This window comes from Trachurus trachurus (genome assembly GCF_905171665.1).
Source record: "Trachurus trachurus genome assembly, chromosome: 1".
NCBI lineage: Eukaryota > Metazoa > Chordata > Actinopteri > Carangiformes > Carangidae > Trachurus > Trachurus trachurus.
In genome coordinates, this window is record NC_139891.1 from 6,237,283 (window position 1) to 6,257,196 (window position 19,914).

General features: G+C 44.1%; 1 protein-coding gene across 3 annotated transcripts; it reads left to right on the plus strand.

The window, feature by feature from the left end:
- Positions 1–1,410: 1,410 nt before the first annotated feature.
- On the plus strand, positions 1,411–19,499 carry marf1 (meiosis regulator and mRNA stability factor 1). 3 transcript variants are annotated; one of them, XM_083979568.1, is made up of 27 exons: positions 1,411–1,509; positions 2,087–2,297; positions 3,879–4,787; positions 5,005–5,152; positions 5,741–5,955; positions 6,774–6,891; positions 6,987–7,159; positions 7,778–8,296; positions 9,232–9,386; positions 9,790–9,948; positions 10,628–10,814; positions 11,007–11,185; positions 11,324–11,404; positions 11,511–11,750; positions 11,888–12,007; positions 12,133–12,314; positions 12,432–12,652; positions 12,773–12,915; positions 13,035–13,168; positions 13,423–13,625; positions 13,900–14,127; positions 14,750–14,989; positions 15,122–15,379; positions 15,543–15,609; positions 15,718–15,822; positions 15,965–16,114; positions 16,586–19,499. In XM_083979568.1, the coding sequence occupies exons 2-27, from the start codon at positions 2,142–2,144 to the stop codon at positions 16,777–16,779; spliced, it is 5,484 nt and encodes a 1,827-aa protein (XP_083835694.1). In that variant the 5' UTR covers positions 1,411–1,509; positions 2,087–2,141; the 3' UTR covers positions 16,780–19,499. The 3 variants fall into 3 exon arrangements, with proteins under 3 accessions (XP_083835694.1, XP_083835695.1, XP_083835696.1); XM_083979569.1 differs by having other exon boundaries at positions 8,162–8,296; XM_083979570.1 differs by having other exon boundaries at positions 8,165–8,296.
- The last annotated feature ends 415 nt before the right edge of the window (positions 19,500–19,914 follow it).

Genomic DNA, 19,914 nt, shown 5'->3' on the forward strand with positions numbered 1-19,914 from the left:
GGAGGAACTATCTAGGTGTGGAGTCAAAATTTCATTCAAATAACCAGCCTATAATAATACAGTGATGATGATCCATCCAAGTAAAAGCCCCCTAACCTTATGCTATAAAACTGGATTATTTATTGTAGTTGTTTAAGGTTGAGTTTTGAATATTACCAGCTGTGAATATTATGGAAAAGAGTAGGCCTACATTCTTTTAGTTTTTTGTTGTTAAAGCAGATATCAGCTTCACGGCCGTTTCGGCTAATGCTGCGTTCAAGGCAGGCTTTTGAAACCGTAAGTTACAGCTTCAAGTCACAACTACGACTTGGTAGCGTTCCAGGTAACCCGTAGCTCGTGTTTTTACCATCCTGTTGTCTGTGAAAGTTCCCTATAACGGCCACTCGTAACTTCCGACCCGTGAACTCGTACCAGATCGAACTGGTATGACTTCACAGGAAGGAAAAACACAAAGTACGAGTTTCTTTGAACGCACCATGAGTTAGCAGCCCCCGCCCTTGTCAGGCATCAATTGGTCCTCGTGCTACGTCACCACATTCACGCGCATCCCTTGGCTGCACACACAGCCCTTCATGCCGTTCTCTCTCCTCATTGGATAACACTTGTATCCCACAAGGAAAATTTTCTCCTCGGGTTACAGCAGAGCAGAGTGACGGAGAGACTCGTGTTTAGGCTGAAATACTTCATGTAAGTGATTGCTGACGGAAAATAGGACTATTTAGGACTTATATTAACAAAAACATTCCACTGATATCTGCTTTAAGTAGTATAGAGGGACCTATAGTCTGAATAAACTTTTTTTTTTCTTGAGTAAATGTAAAATAAAATGTATGTGAAGTAAAGATTCTATTTATGTGTGGTTATTTTTATCCAGCGAGTAAGGCTACAGAAGATGATGAGCTACAACAGCAAAAAGGTATCTTTTGAAGAGAATAAAAAAATACCCATTGACATCTTAACCTGAAAATGTATAGGTGCATTTAAACACAATCTAGCCTATACAATATACGAGGTCCAATAATCATGGGTTGGTGAAGCACCGCGCTATAAGTGAGTGGCATTGTTTGAGGGACCAAAGATCAATAGTGTAAACCAGAGACACTCATAGTTGTAAAGTCTAATCACTACACTCAATGAATATTTTCTTCTACATTAGTAAAACAGGTCATAGCTAGTCAGTCAAATACATTACATTATAAACTGTAAATTAAGTGTAGCAAATAAAGCGAAATTTGATTACTATTTTGAATGAATGAAATAAAAAAACACACTCATGTTTGATTACTAATTAAAAACATATTAAAAATAAATAAATAAAGGCTATTTAAACGCACATTTCCCGATAATCACGCTTACGGTATCTTTAATTTGATATGACAATAACATTTGCGACAGCTGTGCGGGCTTTCCGGCAGGCTTCGGTTACAAAAGGTGCAGGTTTCCAGGGCGACAGACAGAGGGGAACGGTACAGTCCATAGAGGAAGATGTGAACGACGAGACCTTCTCAGGTATCTAAACAACACTTCTGGAAATGTTTCACACACAAAAACAAACGGTTTTTTGTGTTGCCTAAAGACAATATGTACATACACACAGTATGTGGGAGAAGCTGAGTGTGCGCATAACAACCATGTAACGTGAGTGGTGACTCTTGTTAGCTCAGATGTAACGCTAGCTGTAGCTTACCGTTTGGACGATAACGTAAGTTAAATGAGCTAAATCCAGTAGCAACACAAAGCTCACAGTATAATCAAGGTAAATCTGCCACAGACGATGGTTTATACACGTAGAGAAACGACGTTAAACTAGCTCTTTGGTGACAGGCTTTTGATAAAAACATAGCTGCGGCGTTTGTTAGCTTCAGAACAGCCTGGACTTGCCAAGTTTGTAAACGGTATTTACACAGAGTTGTCCTCTTCGCTATTGATTTTAGTTACGACGCTGAGTTAAATTCAATGCATTTTCATCATGGCCAGACCTTTGCTGCCGTGAATGTGTCACGAAGGACTTTAAACGTGTAGTGTTTCACGTAATTTATTGACTCGATGACCTAACCGACTGTGAACTTTCGTTTCCTACTACTAGGAAAGAATGAGAGAGAAGAGAGATGAAAGTATGGTGAAAGACCTCTCCGGGTTGTATGATGGAAGGACTGGGAAAGGAGAGATCCATATGCAGCGCTAGTCCCTTCCCATGGCTCAGTCACCCCCAAACAGAGGCCTCAACCCTGCTATGGAAACTCAAAGACTGCTTCTCCACCTCTGAGACAGCCACTTCTCATCACACGGATAAAGAGGTAGGTTTTAAACTGGTGAGAGAAAATACACGAGCCCTGCCTTGATTAGTCAGAAAATGTGGTGGTGGGAAAAGGCAAACTTCCGTTGGCACTAATTGCATCCAACCACTTTTACTGGTCAGACCTGCAAAAAGGGGCTGCCGCTTCACCCAGCTGGTTCTTTGCTAAGGTGCTGGAGGCATCAAAAGTGTCCAAACTGAAGAAAGAGATCTCCACACACTTAGATCTATGCAATCTCACTTTATTAAAAGCTAAGCTTTTGGTCTCAGACCTGCATCAGGAGAATTCCTCCTAAAAGAACTGCTTCAGGTCAGCCATATACAGAGATGTCAGCATCTCTATTTTGGGTTAAGCTCTGGGCCACTCAAAATGTTTCTATTTTTTTTTTAAAATATTTGAAGACATTTTCAGTAGATTGACTTTGATATTTAGGGCTTTGTCCTTCTGCATCATCTAACTTGTACTGAGCTTCAGCAAGGGAATAGCCAAGCTGACATTATCCTTGAAGATACCTTGATAAACTTGGAGTTTATTTCCTCTTCAATTACATGTGTTGTGGCTGCCAAGGTGCTCTTTAGCGAACTTTAGTGGAATAACTGTTTTGTTTGTTCTTTGCCTCCCTCCGTGATGTGTTTGGAGTAATTTCAGCTGGATGTAGGGAGGGAATGTAATGAATATCTGAAATATTTATGCAAATCAGCATTTATACATCTGAAATGTATTGTTTTGATTATCTGTTATGTTTTGTTATCTTTAGCAAAGGTGCAAACATTTCTTCAGCCTACATGTTTGAGTAGTGTATTAATTATGAATGAGACAATACTACAATTTCTGGTTATTAATAAAATGGGTTGTGATTGTTTAGAATCAAAACCATGAAGATTTGACTGTATCTCATAGGACATTATGAGATTGGAGATGTGCTGTGGTCCATACTCCATACACCTCTTGTTCTGTAGTTTTCTCTTCATACCTACCAAGAGTACATGATAGAAAAAAGAAGAGTTTGCATAAGAAATGTCTATTGGTGTATCTGCATCATCACATCAATGCGGTCAGGGAGTTTTCATGCAGTTGAGCAACTGTGATCAGAATTTGCAGTGCATACATAACTGCGTGGCAAAGTAATAGGTGTTACTGTATAATGATATTGGTTTTAGCTTTGCACTTCTATGCCTAACGTCCTTCAAACACATCGCTCTTGAAACTTACATAACTCGCCTCAGAAATGTCCATATTTTGAGGGATCTCCAATGCTGACACTGTCATCTCTTATGTAAATTAACATCTGAACCTTAGCAACTAGCACACAGGAAGGACTAAATGACAAAAATCTGAACACTGAGAATTTCAATACAGGTGCTTTCACTCTGGTCACACGTGTAGGAAATGACATGTTCAGACAGTTAGTTGTGAGTTAAAGAGCATTAGAGTTTGGGCCTTCCCTCTGCAGGACTACACTACCAGTGGCCAGGGCAGTTGTATCCTGCTGTGTATAAACCTGTATACATATTGATATCTTATTTGACATAGACACATGCTAATTTGAGATGTTATGTCTTGTCCTTTTTTATTTCCTAGACCAGTTGCATGGAGAGCAGAAAGCCTGTGCTGGAACTGAAAGATGTCCCTCCTCCTCCACCACACCACCCTTCCTCCTCCCAATCATCCCAGCCCTTCTCTCTTGCCCCTCTCCCTTTGCCTCATTCCCGCTTGCCCCCTCCGCCTCAGCTTACACAAGGCTCCCACCAACAACAGCCCCCGCAGCAGCAACATGAGGGGACTAGCCCCAAAGTAAGCATTTGCACTCGCTGTGACTATTGCAACAGAGATGGCTATGGGTTATTGGGTGGTGGAGGTGTCGTTGGTGGTGGTAGCAGCAGCAGCAGTAGCAGCAGCATTGCCGGCGTTGTGTCACTCTATATCGCCCCAGGCTCTGTGGGAGCACCCATCAGCAGCAGCAGCAGTATTAGCAGGTCTGGGCCCTGCTCTGTTGCCTCATCTGTTCATCAATATTCAAACAAGCTGAGCTTTAGAAGCGAAGGAGAAACCCTCGATTCTTTGCTCAGTCTTGGTTATAAACCTCAGCTGCCCTCTTCTGTCGCTACCTCTCAGCCTGTCTCATCACACCCCTACCTCCCCTGCTGCTCAGGACTGCTCCACACCTGCCCGGCCGTACCTCTTCCGTGCAGCCAACCGAGCCTTTTCTCCTCCTCTGCTCCTCTGGCCTCCTCTCTTCCCTCCGTTTCCTCTCTACCCGTTTCATTGCATGGTTCTTGCCTGGCCTCTTCTGGCTACTACACCTGTGGTGTGGACTGCAGCCCGTCAGCCAGAAGATCCCAGAGAGGCACACTTGGTGACCACCCAACCCCCACCACCATCACTACCACAACCACCTCCGCACACTTCTGCTCTAAGCCTATGCACCTAAATGTAGAACGCACTGTTTGTGTGAAGGGGGCACACTACTGCCGAGAGTGCTTGTTGAAGGTTGGTGGAGTTCTCTTTTATTCACTGTGGTTTTTCTTTGAATTTGAGTGCCATGAAGATCACTTTGATAACTTTGATGGTATGCATAGATGACCCCAGTCATGTAAACCCAGGTGGAGTTTATGTACAGTATTTATGTATACAGTTAAATATTATTTAAAGAAATGGGTGTCGTGTCTGTTTTCTTTGACTGATGTATGCATACGACTATTTGCAGCCATCAGATTCAGAGAAGGTGTGGCCAAATATTCCTGCTCCCCAGACTGCTCCTATCCCTATCCCCATTTGCAATGGCTGTGGCACCTCTTCTGATGGCATGATGATCATGCCATCCACCAACCATGGCAAGATTGGCCAGAAGTATGGTTAGTAGGCTTAATGTTTTATATAATTTTTAATCCAAAAAACAATGCGTTCACCCTCCAAAAATATAAATGGGTGCTGGATCCTCAAAAAGTCCATAAAGTCTCATACATAATTTTTTGTCTTTCTATTTTTCTATATGGACTCTTAATGTGATGGGACCTATTTTTTGTGTAAAACTGTTTTTTATCTATTTGTATATTGGTATATTGTTTGTATGTTCTTGACTTGCCTTAGGACAACGGATGTGAATTAGCATCTATGCTAACTTCGGCATATTTACATTGATGCTCTGGCTGACATGTTGCAATGTCCTAATCAAATAAATAAATGAATAAAAAGAAAGAAAGAAAATGTACAAACAGTACAGGTCCGCACTCAATTTTTTTTTATGCCATAATAAAATACTTGAATTTAGAGTGCAGTCCTGTACTGTTTGTACATTTTCTATATAGAATGGATTCAAAATGTTTTGGTTGAACCTCCATGGAATTTGCTCAATGAATGAAACATTTTGAAATAACTAATAATGGGCCCAATTAATAACGTAACTCATGCTGTGTTTTGAATGCTTGTTTACTGTGTGTCAGGTTCACCAGAGAGTAGTGGTCCTGAGAACATCCCCCCAGTTGGTGTCTTTTGGGACATTGAAAACTGTAGTGTTCCCAGTGGGCGCTCTGCTGGAGCTGTGGTCCAGCGTATCCGTAGCCGTTTCTTCCAGGGTCACCGTGAGGCAGAATTCATTTGTGTCTGTGACATCAGCAAGGAGAGTAAAGCTGTCATCCAAGAGCTGAACAACTGCCAGGTACAAACTCTTAATGTCTGTTGGGAAATATTTTCGTGGTTACTCTGATGGGATCGTCCCCTACAACTGAGGGGCCAAAACAGGAGCACATTTACCATTTAAACTTGGGGTTTAAAGGGGAACCCTGCAATATTTTTAGCTTAATTAAACAGCCTTAGGGTAATTGTGATGGTTAAATTTACTTGTTATGGGGAGAATGGAGGCTCTCTGTCTTCCATCTAGGGTCCCTCGGCCGAAAACCTTAAAATCTTGGACACCGGTTCTGAGGTGCTGATCTTGCATCTCATGAGAAACATTTATTGAACTACGACACAAACATGCGCAGTAATCGGTGATCTCTTGTTAATGTTACCCACCTCAGTAGACATCGCTCCACAGATTACGTTCTCGCCGGCATTCATTGAAAACAAATGCATATGGCCGGGGGGGAGGGAGGGGAGGGTTAGCAATGAGTTTTTACGATATTGAAAATATGCACTCCGAGACTGTAGGGGGAGCTCCGTGAAGAAAAAAGCTACCAGAACAGAGAGCAGGTGACCGGACTTGCATAGTTACCTTTTAATACCAGATTTATCTGACCTCATATTCTAATGTTTCATATTATTATTTATTTCATTTTGTACCAAAAATGGATGTTGGAGCTTTCAGGAAAAATACAGTTCTCAATACTCTGCTTTGGATTTAACTTGCCAGATGTAATTGGTTACATGTCAACCTTTAGCTCTAAAATAACATAAAATGTCAGTGTCCTTCCTGATTTTGTTGAATTTTTTTTGAGCAGGAGTTAATTCTGACTAAACATAATTTTGCTTTATCAGGTTACTGTTGCACATATCAATGCCACAGCCAAGAATGCTGCAGATGACAAACTTCGCCAGAGCTTGCGACGCTTTGCTGAGACCCACACTGCCCCTGCTACTGTTGTACTAGTATCCTGTGAGTTCAGCTCAGATTCCCATCAATGGACTGCTGTGTTGCTGCCACAATTCGGATTGCGCCATAACGAGTATTATCTTTTCCGTTATTAACAGCCGACGTGAACTTTGCAAGTGAGTTGAGTGACCTGCGTCATCGCCATGGTTTCCAGGTAGTCTTGGTGCATGGCAACCATACATCCTCAGCCCTTCTGCAGCACGCCCACCGCCACGTGTCCTTTCAGGAGATGACAGCTGATCTGCCACCACGAATGCTTGTCAAATCACAGGTATGCCTCAGAAACGTTTCCCCCTGCCTCCTTCTTAAAACGGCGGTAGGCAGGATTTGTTTTGAAAACAAGCCTACAGCTCCCAGTATCCTTGACCAATCAAATCTATTCTAGTCTGAGGGTTCCTGATTGGTTGAGGGGCCGGCCATAGTCTGTCCTAACAAATCAGGAGGACGACTGAGTAGCTGTAGGCTTTTCAGGCTGCTGCACACAGAGACATAGAGGGACACTGCGATCGCCCCAACACAGACCTTTCCTTACTGATAGCTGAATGGGAAGACACAGTTTTCTTTAAAGAAGTTAATATTTTGTTTTTAAAACAAATCCTGCCTACCCCAGTTTTAAGATAGTATTAAATAAGGTAAGTTCATGCTGGCAAAAGTAATCGAGCAGAATCTCATTTTATGGTGGGCCAAGAGGACAGAAAGTGAGGCAGTTGGAATGTGAATGTGATTATCTACTGAACTGTCTTGTAGGGGTCATTACCATTTCCCCCACTCTATAGCACTCTCAGCCATTCTCCTGATTGTTTCTACTGAAAGAAAGACTGCTGCTTTCATTCTTTAAAGTGTAAATACAAACCAGACAGGCACGCTGTCTCTTCCTCCCCTCCCTCAGCCCGGTTTCAACCTCCTCTATGTGCACAACCTCCCTGTCAACTGTGACAAGAGCCTGCGGAACTCGGTGAAGCTCAGGCTGCGCCGCCTGTCTGACAACTGCGGCGGCAAGGTGCTGGGCATGGCCCAGGGCACAGCGGTCCTGCGGTTCGGCAGCCCCGAGGCGGCTGCACGCGCCCGCAAGCGAATGGAAAATGAGGATGTGTACGGCCGCCGAATCAGCCTCTCCTTCTCCCCGCGGCCCAGAGACGACGCAAGTCTTGAGTCTGAGTTTCACCCTCAGCCCCATCACTTGCCTCAGGCTCTGCCCCAACCCTTTCAAACCCAGGAGTCAGTGTTCGCCCCTCCCCCATCCATATCCTCCTTCTCTTTTCTGCCCCTGGAGAAGCCCAGGTCGCCCAGGAGGCCACGGCGAGCAACACGCCCGTGCCACACCCCTGGCCCAGTGCCTGAAAGGCCCTACAGCCCCAGGAGGGGGTGCAGTGGGCCTCCCGGTGGTGCTCCAGCCAAGCCCCGTCAGGTCAGCACTCGCATCAGTGCCCGCTTCGCCTTATCCTCCGTTACCCTCTGTCCGTGTCTGGGCTGTAGATGGCAGTAGCTTCTCCCCCCTCCCCCAGTGTCCCTGTAATTGCTGCTTTGACACTAACGGCTTGTAGCTGCTTGCTTCGTTTGTCTGCCTCTGCTAGCATGTAGCATGTATGTTGTCGCCAGTGCTTCATGTGCCCCTTGTTGTCTTGCATGAGATCTGCATGAAAATCATACGTTTTGTCCAGTATATCAGTGATGGTATACTACTGCATGTCATGCGAGTAGCCAGTTTCTGTGTTCTGTCCATGCCAATAATTATTTGTGCGTGATCTTGGTTCCTAGATCCCACACAAATTCAATTTGACATTTGTCCAATAACATTTGATGCTGAAATTGTTGGAAAACATTGAAACCACCAAGAATATTAAATTAATGTAGACATTTTTGTACAGATTGAAGGTCATATGACTAATGACACAATTGATGCACAAACAGATGCAGTCAAATTTCTGTCATGGCTTTGGTTCGTGGTGCAGTGACATGGTCGTGACCTAGCTGCCTGAATTACCATACTTGTCACCTACAGCATGATGAGTAGCCATCACAAATCTCTCTGATGCATTATGTGCCTTCTGTTGGCTGTCTCAGCTTGGCTTTGAGCATATCAGCGTTCTTGCCATTGTAACTAGAAAACAGCAAATTGTGTTAACGGTACATTTGACTAACACACAAGTCAATGCGTTCTTCGTAACTAACATGATCAAACAATCAGCCGCTCTGCTTTTAATGTGTTTTCTAGGTGGCTTGTTGATTTTAAATGAGCACCCACAGCAAAGCAACCTCCCGCTCATGTATTCACGCACATAAGCACTTCATCACGATCTAGCCGATCAATGCAGATCAATATCTCCCATCTGTCTGATCCAGGAGCTGGGTAGTTTGGAAGCCAAGTCCAGAATGGGCTTCCACCAACTGGACAGAGGGCGTGCTGCTTCCTCATCGCCCCACAGTAATGGTGAGACCAGTGCCCTGGATCAGTTGTCCAAACCAAGCCTCATCGGAGAATCCATATACAGACGCAGGTAAACACGGGGAGGGACAGGCCTTTCTTGCACTTTCTGTAGGCTACATCCACACTTTTGGTTTGTGATTTGTAGTTAAAACTGGATGGAGATTGATCATTTCAAAGAAACAGATTGTGCACAACGCAATATTCAGTTGCACAGCAGTTGCTCGCAAAGACAAGGGCACTGAAGCTCAGAAAATCAGGTTTGAAGTTTGGGAGTTGTGTAGACACGCAAAAAGTAAATGTGTTAAAAGAAAACGAAAACATAGCAGTGTGGATGTAGTTAAAAACACTATGACTGTGACTTGCTGGTCACTAGAGAAATGTAGTGTGGAGCCAATTATCAAAGGACAAAGCCTTTAGAGGCAATGCACTTATCTGTCCTTTTTTTTCTTTTTTCCTCCCATGTTTCCATGTAGGAGGGAGGGTTCCAATCCTCGCAGCGTGACTGAATCCCCCGTAGAACAAGTCGACAGGACCGGGGAGTTCCAGATCAGCACACCCTCGGCCTTCAGCAAGCTGAACCTGCACAGGAGCTTCAGTCCCCTTGTCCTCTCCCAGGGCTCCTGGTCCTCCAGGTGTGTCAACCGTTTAATTCACTCAGTTTTAAAGGGATAGTTCAACATTTTGGCAAATTGGCCCATTGCCATAATCCCTATAGTTTTAGCAGTAGGTTCAATACCTGTAATTGTCGGTGCAAGCTTTTTTTAGAACAGCGGAGCAGAGCCACGAGCTGCTCAGAGCTACGCTATGGCAGCCAGTGGGATTTCTTGGTTCCCCTCATCAAACTCATCAAATACATGCAGTGTTGTTCTCGAGGCAAATGCAGAGACTGCTTGCCGAAATACCGCCCCAGACGGGAACGCACATCAGTGGTTTTGCATGAATTTACCTCAAAAACGACTCCATCTCGTAATGTTACGTTATATCTCGTACTGTGGTGAATGTGCAGGTCACAACTTGTCCACCAGAGCATTTTGGAGTTGTTGGATTTGATGAGTTTGATGAGGGATACTAAGAAATCCCATGAGTCTCCGTAGCTTAGCTCTGAGCAGCTCGCGGCTCTGCTCCGCCATTCTAAAAATAGCTTGCACTGACAATTAAAAGTAACAAACCTACTGCTAAAACTATAGGGATTATGGTAATGGGCCTATTTGCCCAAATGTTGAACTATCCCTTTAAGCATACACAGGCGCATATGTTCGATGTACAGACTGTCATGATATTACATGTAATATTCTCCTTCTCCAACAAAAGGAGCGTGTCCCCCTGCCTGTCCAGCCGCTCCTCACCTATTCTTACAGCCCCTCGCAGCCCATGTCCTGAAGGTCCGCCTGAGCCATTTAGCGAGGGGGCTGAGGTTCAGGTGGGCAACCTGGACTACAGAATGTCACGCAAGGATCTGCAACAAACACTACGTGACACCTTCTCTCGATACGGGCGGGTAAGCCTCATTCCAGTAAAGTTAATTTACAGATGGGGATGGATGATTAAAATATGCTTGTTGTATCATCTTGTCTGACAAAATGCTCTTAGGATGAAATAATTCCTTTTTGTAATGACAGTGTTTGCAGATATTCCTCTTTGAAATCAAATTAATTGTTGTCTCCCTGCTGGTATGACTTGTTTTGTCTAGGTGAAAGCTGTGGAGCTCAGCCCCCACACTGACTATCAGTTGAAGGCCACGGTTCAGATGTTGTCCCTGCAGCAGGCCATCAGCGCTGTCAGCGGCCTGCACCGCTACAAGATTGGGAGCAAGCGCATTCAGGTGTCTTTGCTCACCGGTGGTGGAAGCAAATCTCTTGCCTTGCTCAGGTAGAGTGTGTATGGAGTTACATTAAAGGCTTTTTTTTTTCTCAAAACTGTGGTCACAGCTTCCTTTGATTTTTTTTGACATGAAGAGTTTGAGACTTTCAGATCCCTTAATTAAAATTTTCCTTTGTCATTATACAGCACAGAGATCATCACCATTCTTCAGGATGCACCTGCCAATTGTCTTCCCCTGTTCAAGTTCACTGAGATCTATGAAAAAAAGTAAATATCTGATTTTCAACTTCAAACCTTCAAACTTGAACAACTTAAAAACACATTTTCAACTATGCATTACAAAGTAGATGATGCTGTTTTGTTCCATCTCCAGGTATTGCCGAAAGCTGGCGGTCGGGGATCTGTACAGACTACCAGAGGTGGTGGCGGTGCGGGAGCAGGGGGGCTCGAGGCTCGTGTGCCTTCTGCCCAGCAGCCAAATCCGCCAGAGTCCGCTGGGATCTTCCCAGTCGCAGGAAGGCTCGTCCTCTGCCAGTGGCAGTCCTGTGGTGTTTGAGGAGTTGGAGTACCATGAGCCTGTTTGCAGACAACACTACGCACAGCAGGACTTCAGGTACTCAACTTACAGTATTTAATAGGATACCTATGGTGGGGTCAGTGTTGGGCACCATTATCTAAACTGTACTGCTTAAAATGACTGTCTCACTTGTTTCCTTCACTGATAAGTGTCTTGTCCATCTCTTTCTATAGTGAGGCCGACTTTGACCCCGACTCCTATAAAATCCCATTTGTTGTGATGTCTCTGAGCACCTTAACCTCTGAGGTCCACAGTCTGTTGCAGTCACATGAGGGAACCCTTCCACTACTTAGGTGACAACCAGCTCTTAAGTTCATGTACAGTATATGTTTTTTATATTGAACAGACCATGATGACTAAGGCCATACATTGTGAAGAATAATAATAATAAAAACAGTAATATATGTTTTCCCTTTAGCTTTCCAGACTGCTATGCAGCTCAATTCAGCCCACTGCACCTGGGCAACGAGACACTGGAGGGTGGCGTTCCCCTGGAGCACCTCATCACCTGCGTCCCCAGCATCACAATAGTCACAGCTCAGAATGGCTTTAAGATCATCAAGTGGATCCACAACAAACCACCAGCGCCAAACCAAACCGGTAGGCACATCTGCAAACTTCACCATTTAATTTGAGGCTGTTTGGGGACTCTGCTGAGTCTATAATGATCATATTTCACACATTCGAGAGAAATAAAAGTATTTATTTATCATACAGAGCCGTGGATTCAGCGCTGCAAAAGTCCAGTGGGCAACCCTCAGCTCATTCAGTTCAGCCGGGAGATTATTGACCTGCTGAAGAGTCAGCCCTCCTGCACCATGCCCATCAGCAAGTTCATACCTTCATACCACCATCACTTTGCCAAGCAGTGCCGCGTCTCTGACTACGGCTACTCCAAGCTGTTGGAGCTGCTGGAGGCTGTGCCGCATGTTCTCCAGGTAGTGAGAAAGATCACATATGATCTATAATTGCATCCATATTTTAAACTCTTCCGACGATCCCAATTGTACTGTTATTTTTCCTAATGTGTTTTTAAATTTAAATATCTTAACCTGCAGATCTTGGGCATGGGCACCAAGCGTTTCCTGACCCTGACCCATCGTGCTCAAGTAAAGCGCTTCACTCAAGACCTGCTCAAGCTGCTCAAATTCCAAGCCAGCAAACAAGTGGCAATCAAGGACTTCATGCAGGCGTACCACTGGTCAGTCAGCACAGCTCCAAGCTGCAGTCAATGCTTTCACGTTGTTTTCTAGAGGTCTTAAAAGTATGAATCATCAGGGTCACGGTTGTGCATTATATATTCTTTACCCTGCATTTCAGGTGTTTCTCCAGAGACTGGAGGGTTATTGATTACGGCATATGTGACCTGATGGACCTGCTGTCTGAGATCCCTGAAACAACCATCACCATAACGGACAACAGCACAGACACGGTCATCTCTGTTCCCAAGAGAGGTAAATTTAAACCAGACACTTGAGTGAAAAATCGAGGTGGATGTGACTTGTGAACGTTTGTTGCATCAATTAATCTTCATGTTTTACTTTTCAAGTTGTGGTCAGAATGTTCTGAGAACATCCAGTGCTCTCAATTGAAATATTGTACAATTGCTAAACATTTGTATTGTGAAATATGTTGTGAAGCTGATTTAAGATGAGAACATCAGCAGCTTGAGAACATCTAAACAAATGTTTGTGGTGTTTGTCGTCAGAACGTACTGTGGATGAAATGGAGCGCACCAAGCAGTTCGCAAAGGAGGTGGTGGACCTTCTCCGTCACCAGCCTCACTGTCGAATGCCCTTCAGCAAGTTCATCCCCACCTATCACCATCACTTTGGCCGTCAGTGCAAGCTCAGCTACTATGGCTTCACCAAGCTGATGGAGCTCTTCGAGGCAATCCCCGATGTACTGATGGTAAGACATCTGTAATTTGAATTCAATATAAGGCCTCATGTTTGGGCTTTATAAGTGAATCTTGTGTGTAGCCCTACTAGAGGATATGGAAATTCTCACTGAGCCAGATCCTGCTGCATTGAAGTTTTTGTCCTTTGCCATACAAATTGGGAAATTTGATCCATGTTTTGTCCAATTAAACATGTGGTGCTCTGTTCAAAGAACTTATAAACCCCATGTATAAACCCCATTCCTGGAAACCAATGTAACATCTGATGTCCTCGCCCTGTGTCAGGTGTTGGAGTGTGGCGAGGAGAAAGTGTTGACTCTGACGGAGGTGGAGAGAATCAAAGCCTTAGCAGCTCAGCTGGTCAAGCTGCTGCGCGCTCAGAAGAACTCCAGCCTTCCTGTCAGCCAGCTGCTCACAGAGTACAGCAAGACCTTCGGTTACGGCCTCCGCCTGCAGGACTACGATGCCAGCTCCCTGCCAGCTCTGCTCACAAAACTCTGCCATGTTGTCAAGGTAAACCTCAAGGGATTTGTTTTTCTTGGGTCTTTTTGTTGTTTGGTTTATTTGTTTGTTTTTTTATTAATTTAATGGTTAAAACCATAGCAGTCCTGGCATTTTGGAATTAAGTAAAAAAGTTTGTTTGTTAATCTCACAAAATATCAATATTAAAGATATCTACCAGGCAAAATGATGTTTTAGATATCTGTGAATGGAATTATGACTAAATGACATTGTAGATCTCAAACTGGAATTAGGAATAGAGACAACTGAATAGTAGATATCTGTAATGACAAACCCCATACACATGAATGGCAAAAGTGATGTCATTTGTCCTAGGAAGAATGTAGTTGTCAATATCTGAAATGTTCTTTTTGACTAGGCAAAACTGAATTACAGATATCTTGAATAAAAAATCCAACTATTCAAAATGTAATGCGTCTAGTCAGAAAGACGTTGTTGATACCTACAGTGTTAATTGCGGATAATCAAACTTAGCTTTTAAATGTTCAATCCACTTGCCATAGCGATGTGGCTATCGTCCATGCGCACATCGCGATGTAAAACGATATATCGTGCAGCCTGAATACAGTCATTAAATGCCAATAAACCAACTGGTGCTTTTCCTGTTTTCTAGGTGGTGGACGGCTCAGAGGGACGAGAGGTGCAGCTGATCAACAGGAAGTCTCTGCGCTCTCTCACGTCCCAACTGCTGGCTCTGCTCATGTCCCAGGAAGAGGAGCAGGTCACAACGGGTCTGAGGGTGGAAGAGCTGAGTCAGCTTTACCTGGCCGTCCATGGAGCCACACTCAACCCTTGCGAATACGGATTCCTCTCCCTCAGCGAGTTACTCAAGAGTCTGCCCTATCTAGTGGAGGCGAGTACAACGAGTTTATTTTAACTTCCTTGTAATGCATTTAAAGAAGCTTGAAGCTCACGATTTTATTTCCAATCTGTGCCGTCGCCTCCACAGCACAACTGACAAGTGTTTGTGCTTTTATCTCTGTAGCTGTATCATGAGGAGATTGATGATGATGAAGACCGTCAAATGGGCTGCACAGCCGCCGACCACGGAGAGGAGTGGGTGAGGTTGACCAGGCTGTACCAGTTCGCCCGTAACATCCGCGCCCTGCTGCACACCTACCACTACAACCAGATCTTCCTGACCGAGTTCCAGGGAGCGTACAGCAAATTCACAGGCTGCAGCCTCGACCCACATTCCTACGGATACGCCAACACCGACGAGCTGCTCAGCGCCATCCCACAGGTGGGAATAATCTCAGTAGATGATTTTAATCATGGCACCTCTTGTACTGAACATGATGTCAGTGCCTGTCTGTGATAGTAGTGCCGCTTCAGTCTTTTCAAGGCCTTTATATGGCTCTTATACAAGTCTTGTAGCATCTCTACATTTTGTGTGATGTCATCAGGTGGTCTGGATCAAAGGACATGGTCACAAGAGGATTATCGTTTTGAAGAACGATATGAAAGATAAAGGTAAATTTAATTTTCTCATATTGTAAACCGTTAATGCAAGTCAGGAAGTGATTTCATGAGATTGCATTGGACATCTGTATGTGTGTGTTTGTTTTTATGTGTGTGTAGCAAGGACAAGCTCTTCGGTCCCCAACAGCCCACAGCCAGAAGAGAATCCAGAAAGCCAGAGAGACAGCCCCATTGGCAACACAACATCTGGAGCCCAGAGTCCAGGTAATGCAAGTGTTGTTTTTGTTTTTTATCCTTCATATAGCTGCACAAAGCTTAGTTCTGTGCACATGAGAAATGAAGGGAACTGGTAACGCTTCAGTTTAGATGTCTGTGAAGTAAAGTCCACGTCTCCGTGTGGCTGCAGAGTCGGAGCTGTTGTGCCTGACGTCTCCAGTGGACCTGCTGTGTGGACCTGTACCGTCCTGTTTACCATCGCCCCAGCTCCACCCTGACCCCGTTCTCCTGCAGCAGGCTGACCTCATTCACTTTGAGGAGAAAACACCTCCACCAACAGGTTGGCTTCAATGCTCCATGTTTCTTGAGTGTCACTTCAATAGTTATGGCAGAATCCAGGCAGATTATTTATTTATTTTTCATCTGTATAGCAATCGGCCAATTAAAGCGTTGACTGCAGGCTTGTTTTTACTCAAAGAATCAGACTCTAAACAATACGGAAGTTGAAGTGGCAACAAGATTTGAACTATCTATATTTTTTTATATAAGTTTACAGCAGTCTCCCAAACTGGTGTGTCCCTCAGTCAGTCTGTGTATTTTGATGATGATCCAGATGCTGATTTAGAATCATTATCGTTTTGTAAGACTCTGTGTGCCTTGGCATAGCTATGTGTTGAGTGATTTCTGTTTAAAAAAAAAAAAATTACACTACAAGTGAGAATCAAAAAACATTTTAATGAGCACATAACACATTTATTTGCACCTTCCCTCTTCCATGAAGCACGAGCTCAGTCTGTTCTTGTGATTTCAGAGGGCGACGAACTTGAGGTGGCAGCTGCCGCAGTCACCGACGCCACGCCTGATCCACCTGAGCAGACGACAGACGACAGCGCGCCGGTGGCCCCCGACACCAAGACTCCCTTGTCCGTGGACAGTCCCAGCAGAAGAGCTACACGCAGCAGATTCAAGCTGGCTGCCAACTTCTCCTTCACTGCAGGCCTCTGATCCCCTCACACATCCCCCTTCAGTCTCATCCACACAAAGCAATACCAGTCCACACACAGTGTAACTCTGAATGCAAGAGTTGACCGGCTACACTAAACTCACTACACAGGAATAAACCGCAGAGAGGAGGAGTGATCGTCCCCTCCACATCTAGACAGGCTGTTGCATTCTTCTACTTTCTTCTTTACTTATTTCACCCGGCGTGTTCTTCCAGTGATGCTCATCAAGCTGTGATTTATTTCCTCTTGCAGATTTTCTGCAATTCTTTAATTTCCCAAACTCGTCCCTCACAAGTGTTTGATTTCATCCCCCAGTGAAGTTATTTTATATCCCACAAATGTGCATCTTGACTTTAGAACCATGTTGTATTGAAGGGCACGCTAACTTGCAGATAATGAATGACACCGAGTTAGTTGTCACTGTTTAGAGTATTAATTAACAATGAGAGAAATGAATTCCAAAAAAAAAAATTGCCCACACCCTCAGTTTAAAAGACAAGTAACTGAAGACGTGTAGAGATGTTTTGTTCCATATTGAGAAACCTTCATAATAAGCATCCTTGCTGTGTTCCCCAAATAACAGAAAGTTTCATTTGTGCCATTCAATCTTTTCTTTTTTTTTTCTTTTTCTTTTTTTTACTTATTTCACATTTTTGGAGATTTTACTTTGTAGGTAACCAGACATGTCAACCTATCTGGCTGCTAAGCCCCTGACCGACCCATTCTTTTTGTCTTCTCTGTAGATTTCTAAAGAGGTAGCTTCTCTTTGAGGTACGTTCTCATGCTTTGTCTCTGTAAAGTAGCCTAAGGACAGTATTTTCAGTTCCTTTTATATTATGCAGAGTATTTAGTCGTCTGTGGAGGAGTTTGGCCTAAATATGTGGTGTACATGGTGGCAAACTCAATGATGTAACTGGAGAGAAACCACACTGTTAACTGTTCAGCCAGTGTCTTCTTTAACGGACGCCAACAGCCTCTTGAACGGTTAAAGTTTGGATTAATTTAGATGTTGCAACAAGCACTGCTCTCAGGAATTTTTATTCTTGTAGTATTTTTGACTTAATTTATAACGAAGACTTTGGCTCGTCTCTGTGGCCACATAATGACGGCCTGAAAGAGAAAAGGTGGCTCTTCTAAACTCCAGCCAGGTGTGTGCTCAGGCAGCAGGAACTGACACGTAAATGGATTGTTAGTCTTGAGCCAGCAGCCACTGCCGTTTGTGTTGTCTTAGCTATATATTTTGTCTGTGTGTGGTTTACACTGGAGTCGGTGGTGTGAAATGTGAATGGTGTGCATAAATGAGTTTATGCATGGTGTAAGCCCAGGACGAGCAGACAGGAACACATGATCGTAAAACATTCTTTAAGATCACTCTTTTATTTCCACCATGTTTTAAGGATCTTAAGAGTCGGCGTCGCCCTGCAGCGGCCGCAGAAACGCTCAAGGTTTTTTGAGTCAACCTTGTTGCTGGCGGGCCGCTGCGTCAGCGGCGGCGTCCTCACCGTCTGAGTTGATGCGTTTGGAGGGGAGCGGCGAGCGTTCCTGAGTTTTTGATTTTTAACGACGAGGTGACTGGTTGTGAGTTTTAGGGAGGAGAGGCGGGCCGGGGGGAGGGGGGGCGATGGGGCTGCGGGGTGCGGGGGCTCTGAGCCGCCTCCTGAACAGACTGACGGACACACAGAGGACCCTCTGCGGCTCTCTGGACAATGCCGGGCTTTTACAATGGCTTGTATTTGCCACGGTGCCAAAAGAATCGCCATCGTTATCTCCCCGTCTCTCTCATCCCATGTAGAGGAGTTTTTACTTACTTGGTGTGTGTTGGTTTTCTCCGTTTGTCCCCCCCCACCCCCCAACCCCCTCTCAAGTGTTTACAAGGCTGCTGGCTGCTGGCTGCTGCCACCAACTAATGTCACTGTCACTGTCTGTGAAGTTTAGCACAACCTAACGTGTGCCGCTGTCCAAGGAATGGGCAAGAGCCCATTTTAATCAGTTTCTGTGCAGTTTTGGTGTTTAGCAGTGTTATACCATGAGTTTTCTTTGTCAGACTTGATTTTCGACTCGGAGCCTCTTTGGTGCTGAGACGTTTCCACCTGCCAACTCGTCTCTTCTACAATGTTTCACCGACTGTCTGGAAACCTCTTTGAAGGAATGAGCAGTTCAAAGTAATGATTTAGAATCACTGAAAAAAAAAGCTCACAGGAAATGCCTAGATTTAAAATTTGGATGCATGACTTTTTGTGTATGTGGGCAAACAGTAGAACTCCTCAGTACCCCCAGTGACAACTAACTCGGTATACTTCACTTCCCTTATGTAAACCTCCTCTCGTCATCAGGTTACATCAGTGAGAAGCTATTGTACCTGTCAAAATATGCACTTCTGCATAGTTTTGGTTCATGACATACATGTGAAATTATGTTCAGTGTTTGGAGCGGGGTTCAAAACATGTTTGTCTTTGGCCTCTTTGTTCTGTATGTCACCTTGTATTGCTTACTCAGTTTTTACGTAACAATTCTACAGCTGTGCAACCTACTGTTAAAGGGTCCTTACTTTAGTCACCACTGCAGTGTCCTTAAAACTCCTGCCTTGTGATTGTATTGTATTGTTTTGTTTACATGTTCATCAGCTGACTCAGTGATGTCCCCCACCCCTTCACTCAGATCGTTTTATTTCTTCACTGCACCAGTAGTCACTGTAACAGTCTATCATTGTTGAAGGGACCAAAAAACATTTCCATTTAATAAATTTCACAAGCATCACGTGTTGGTTTGTGGTTGTTACGATGAAGGAAATGGCAAGAAACGACATGTTCTTGAAAGATGCTCTTTATTTAAACATATATGTACAGGTAGTTTCAGCTTATTTTCTGCATATTTGTTCAATATTCAACATTAGGACCTTCATAAATGTACTACTACTACAGAACACTAAGTTTATCCGAGGGGAAGGTAAAGTGACGAAGAGCAACACTTTGCTGGACAGGAGTCACTAAAGTCCTAAATACACTCAAACATACACCATCTATTGTAGGCATTTGCAAGAAAGTTGCATTCATTTCCTGGTGTTTATCATTTTAAAAACGCAAGACTAAATTCAGAGGATGCAGGTTGTTTGTCAGCAATATCCATAATAATCATG

Bases quoted from the DNA above. Each gene is read 5' to 3' on its own strand.
- marf1 (XM_083979568.1), top strand. From the start codon at position 2,142: ATGATGGAAGGACTGGGAAAGGAGAGATCCATATGCAGCGCTAGTCCC. The intron at 5,153-5,740 runs GTTAGTAGGCTT...ACTGTGTGTCAG, and splicing joins CAAGATTGGCCAGAAGTATG to GTTCACCAGAGAGTAGTGGT. The intron at 16,115-16,585 runs GTTGGCTTCAAT...TTGTGATTTCAG, and splicing joins GAAAACACCTCCACCAACAG to AGGGCGACGAACTTGAGGTG.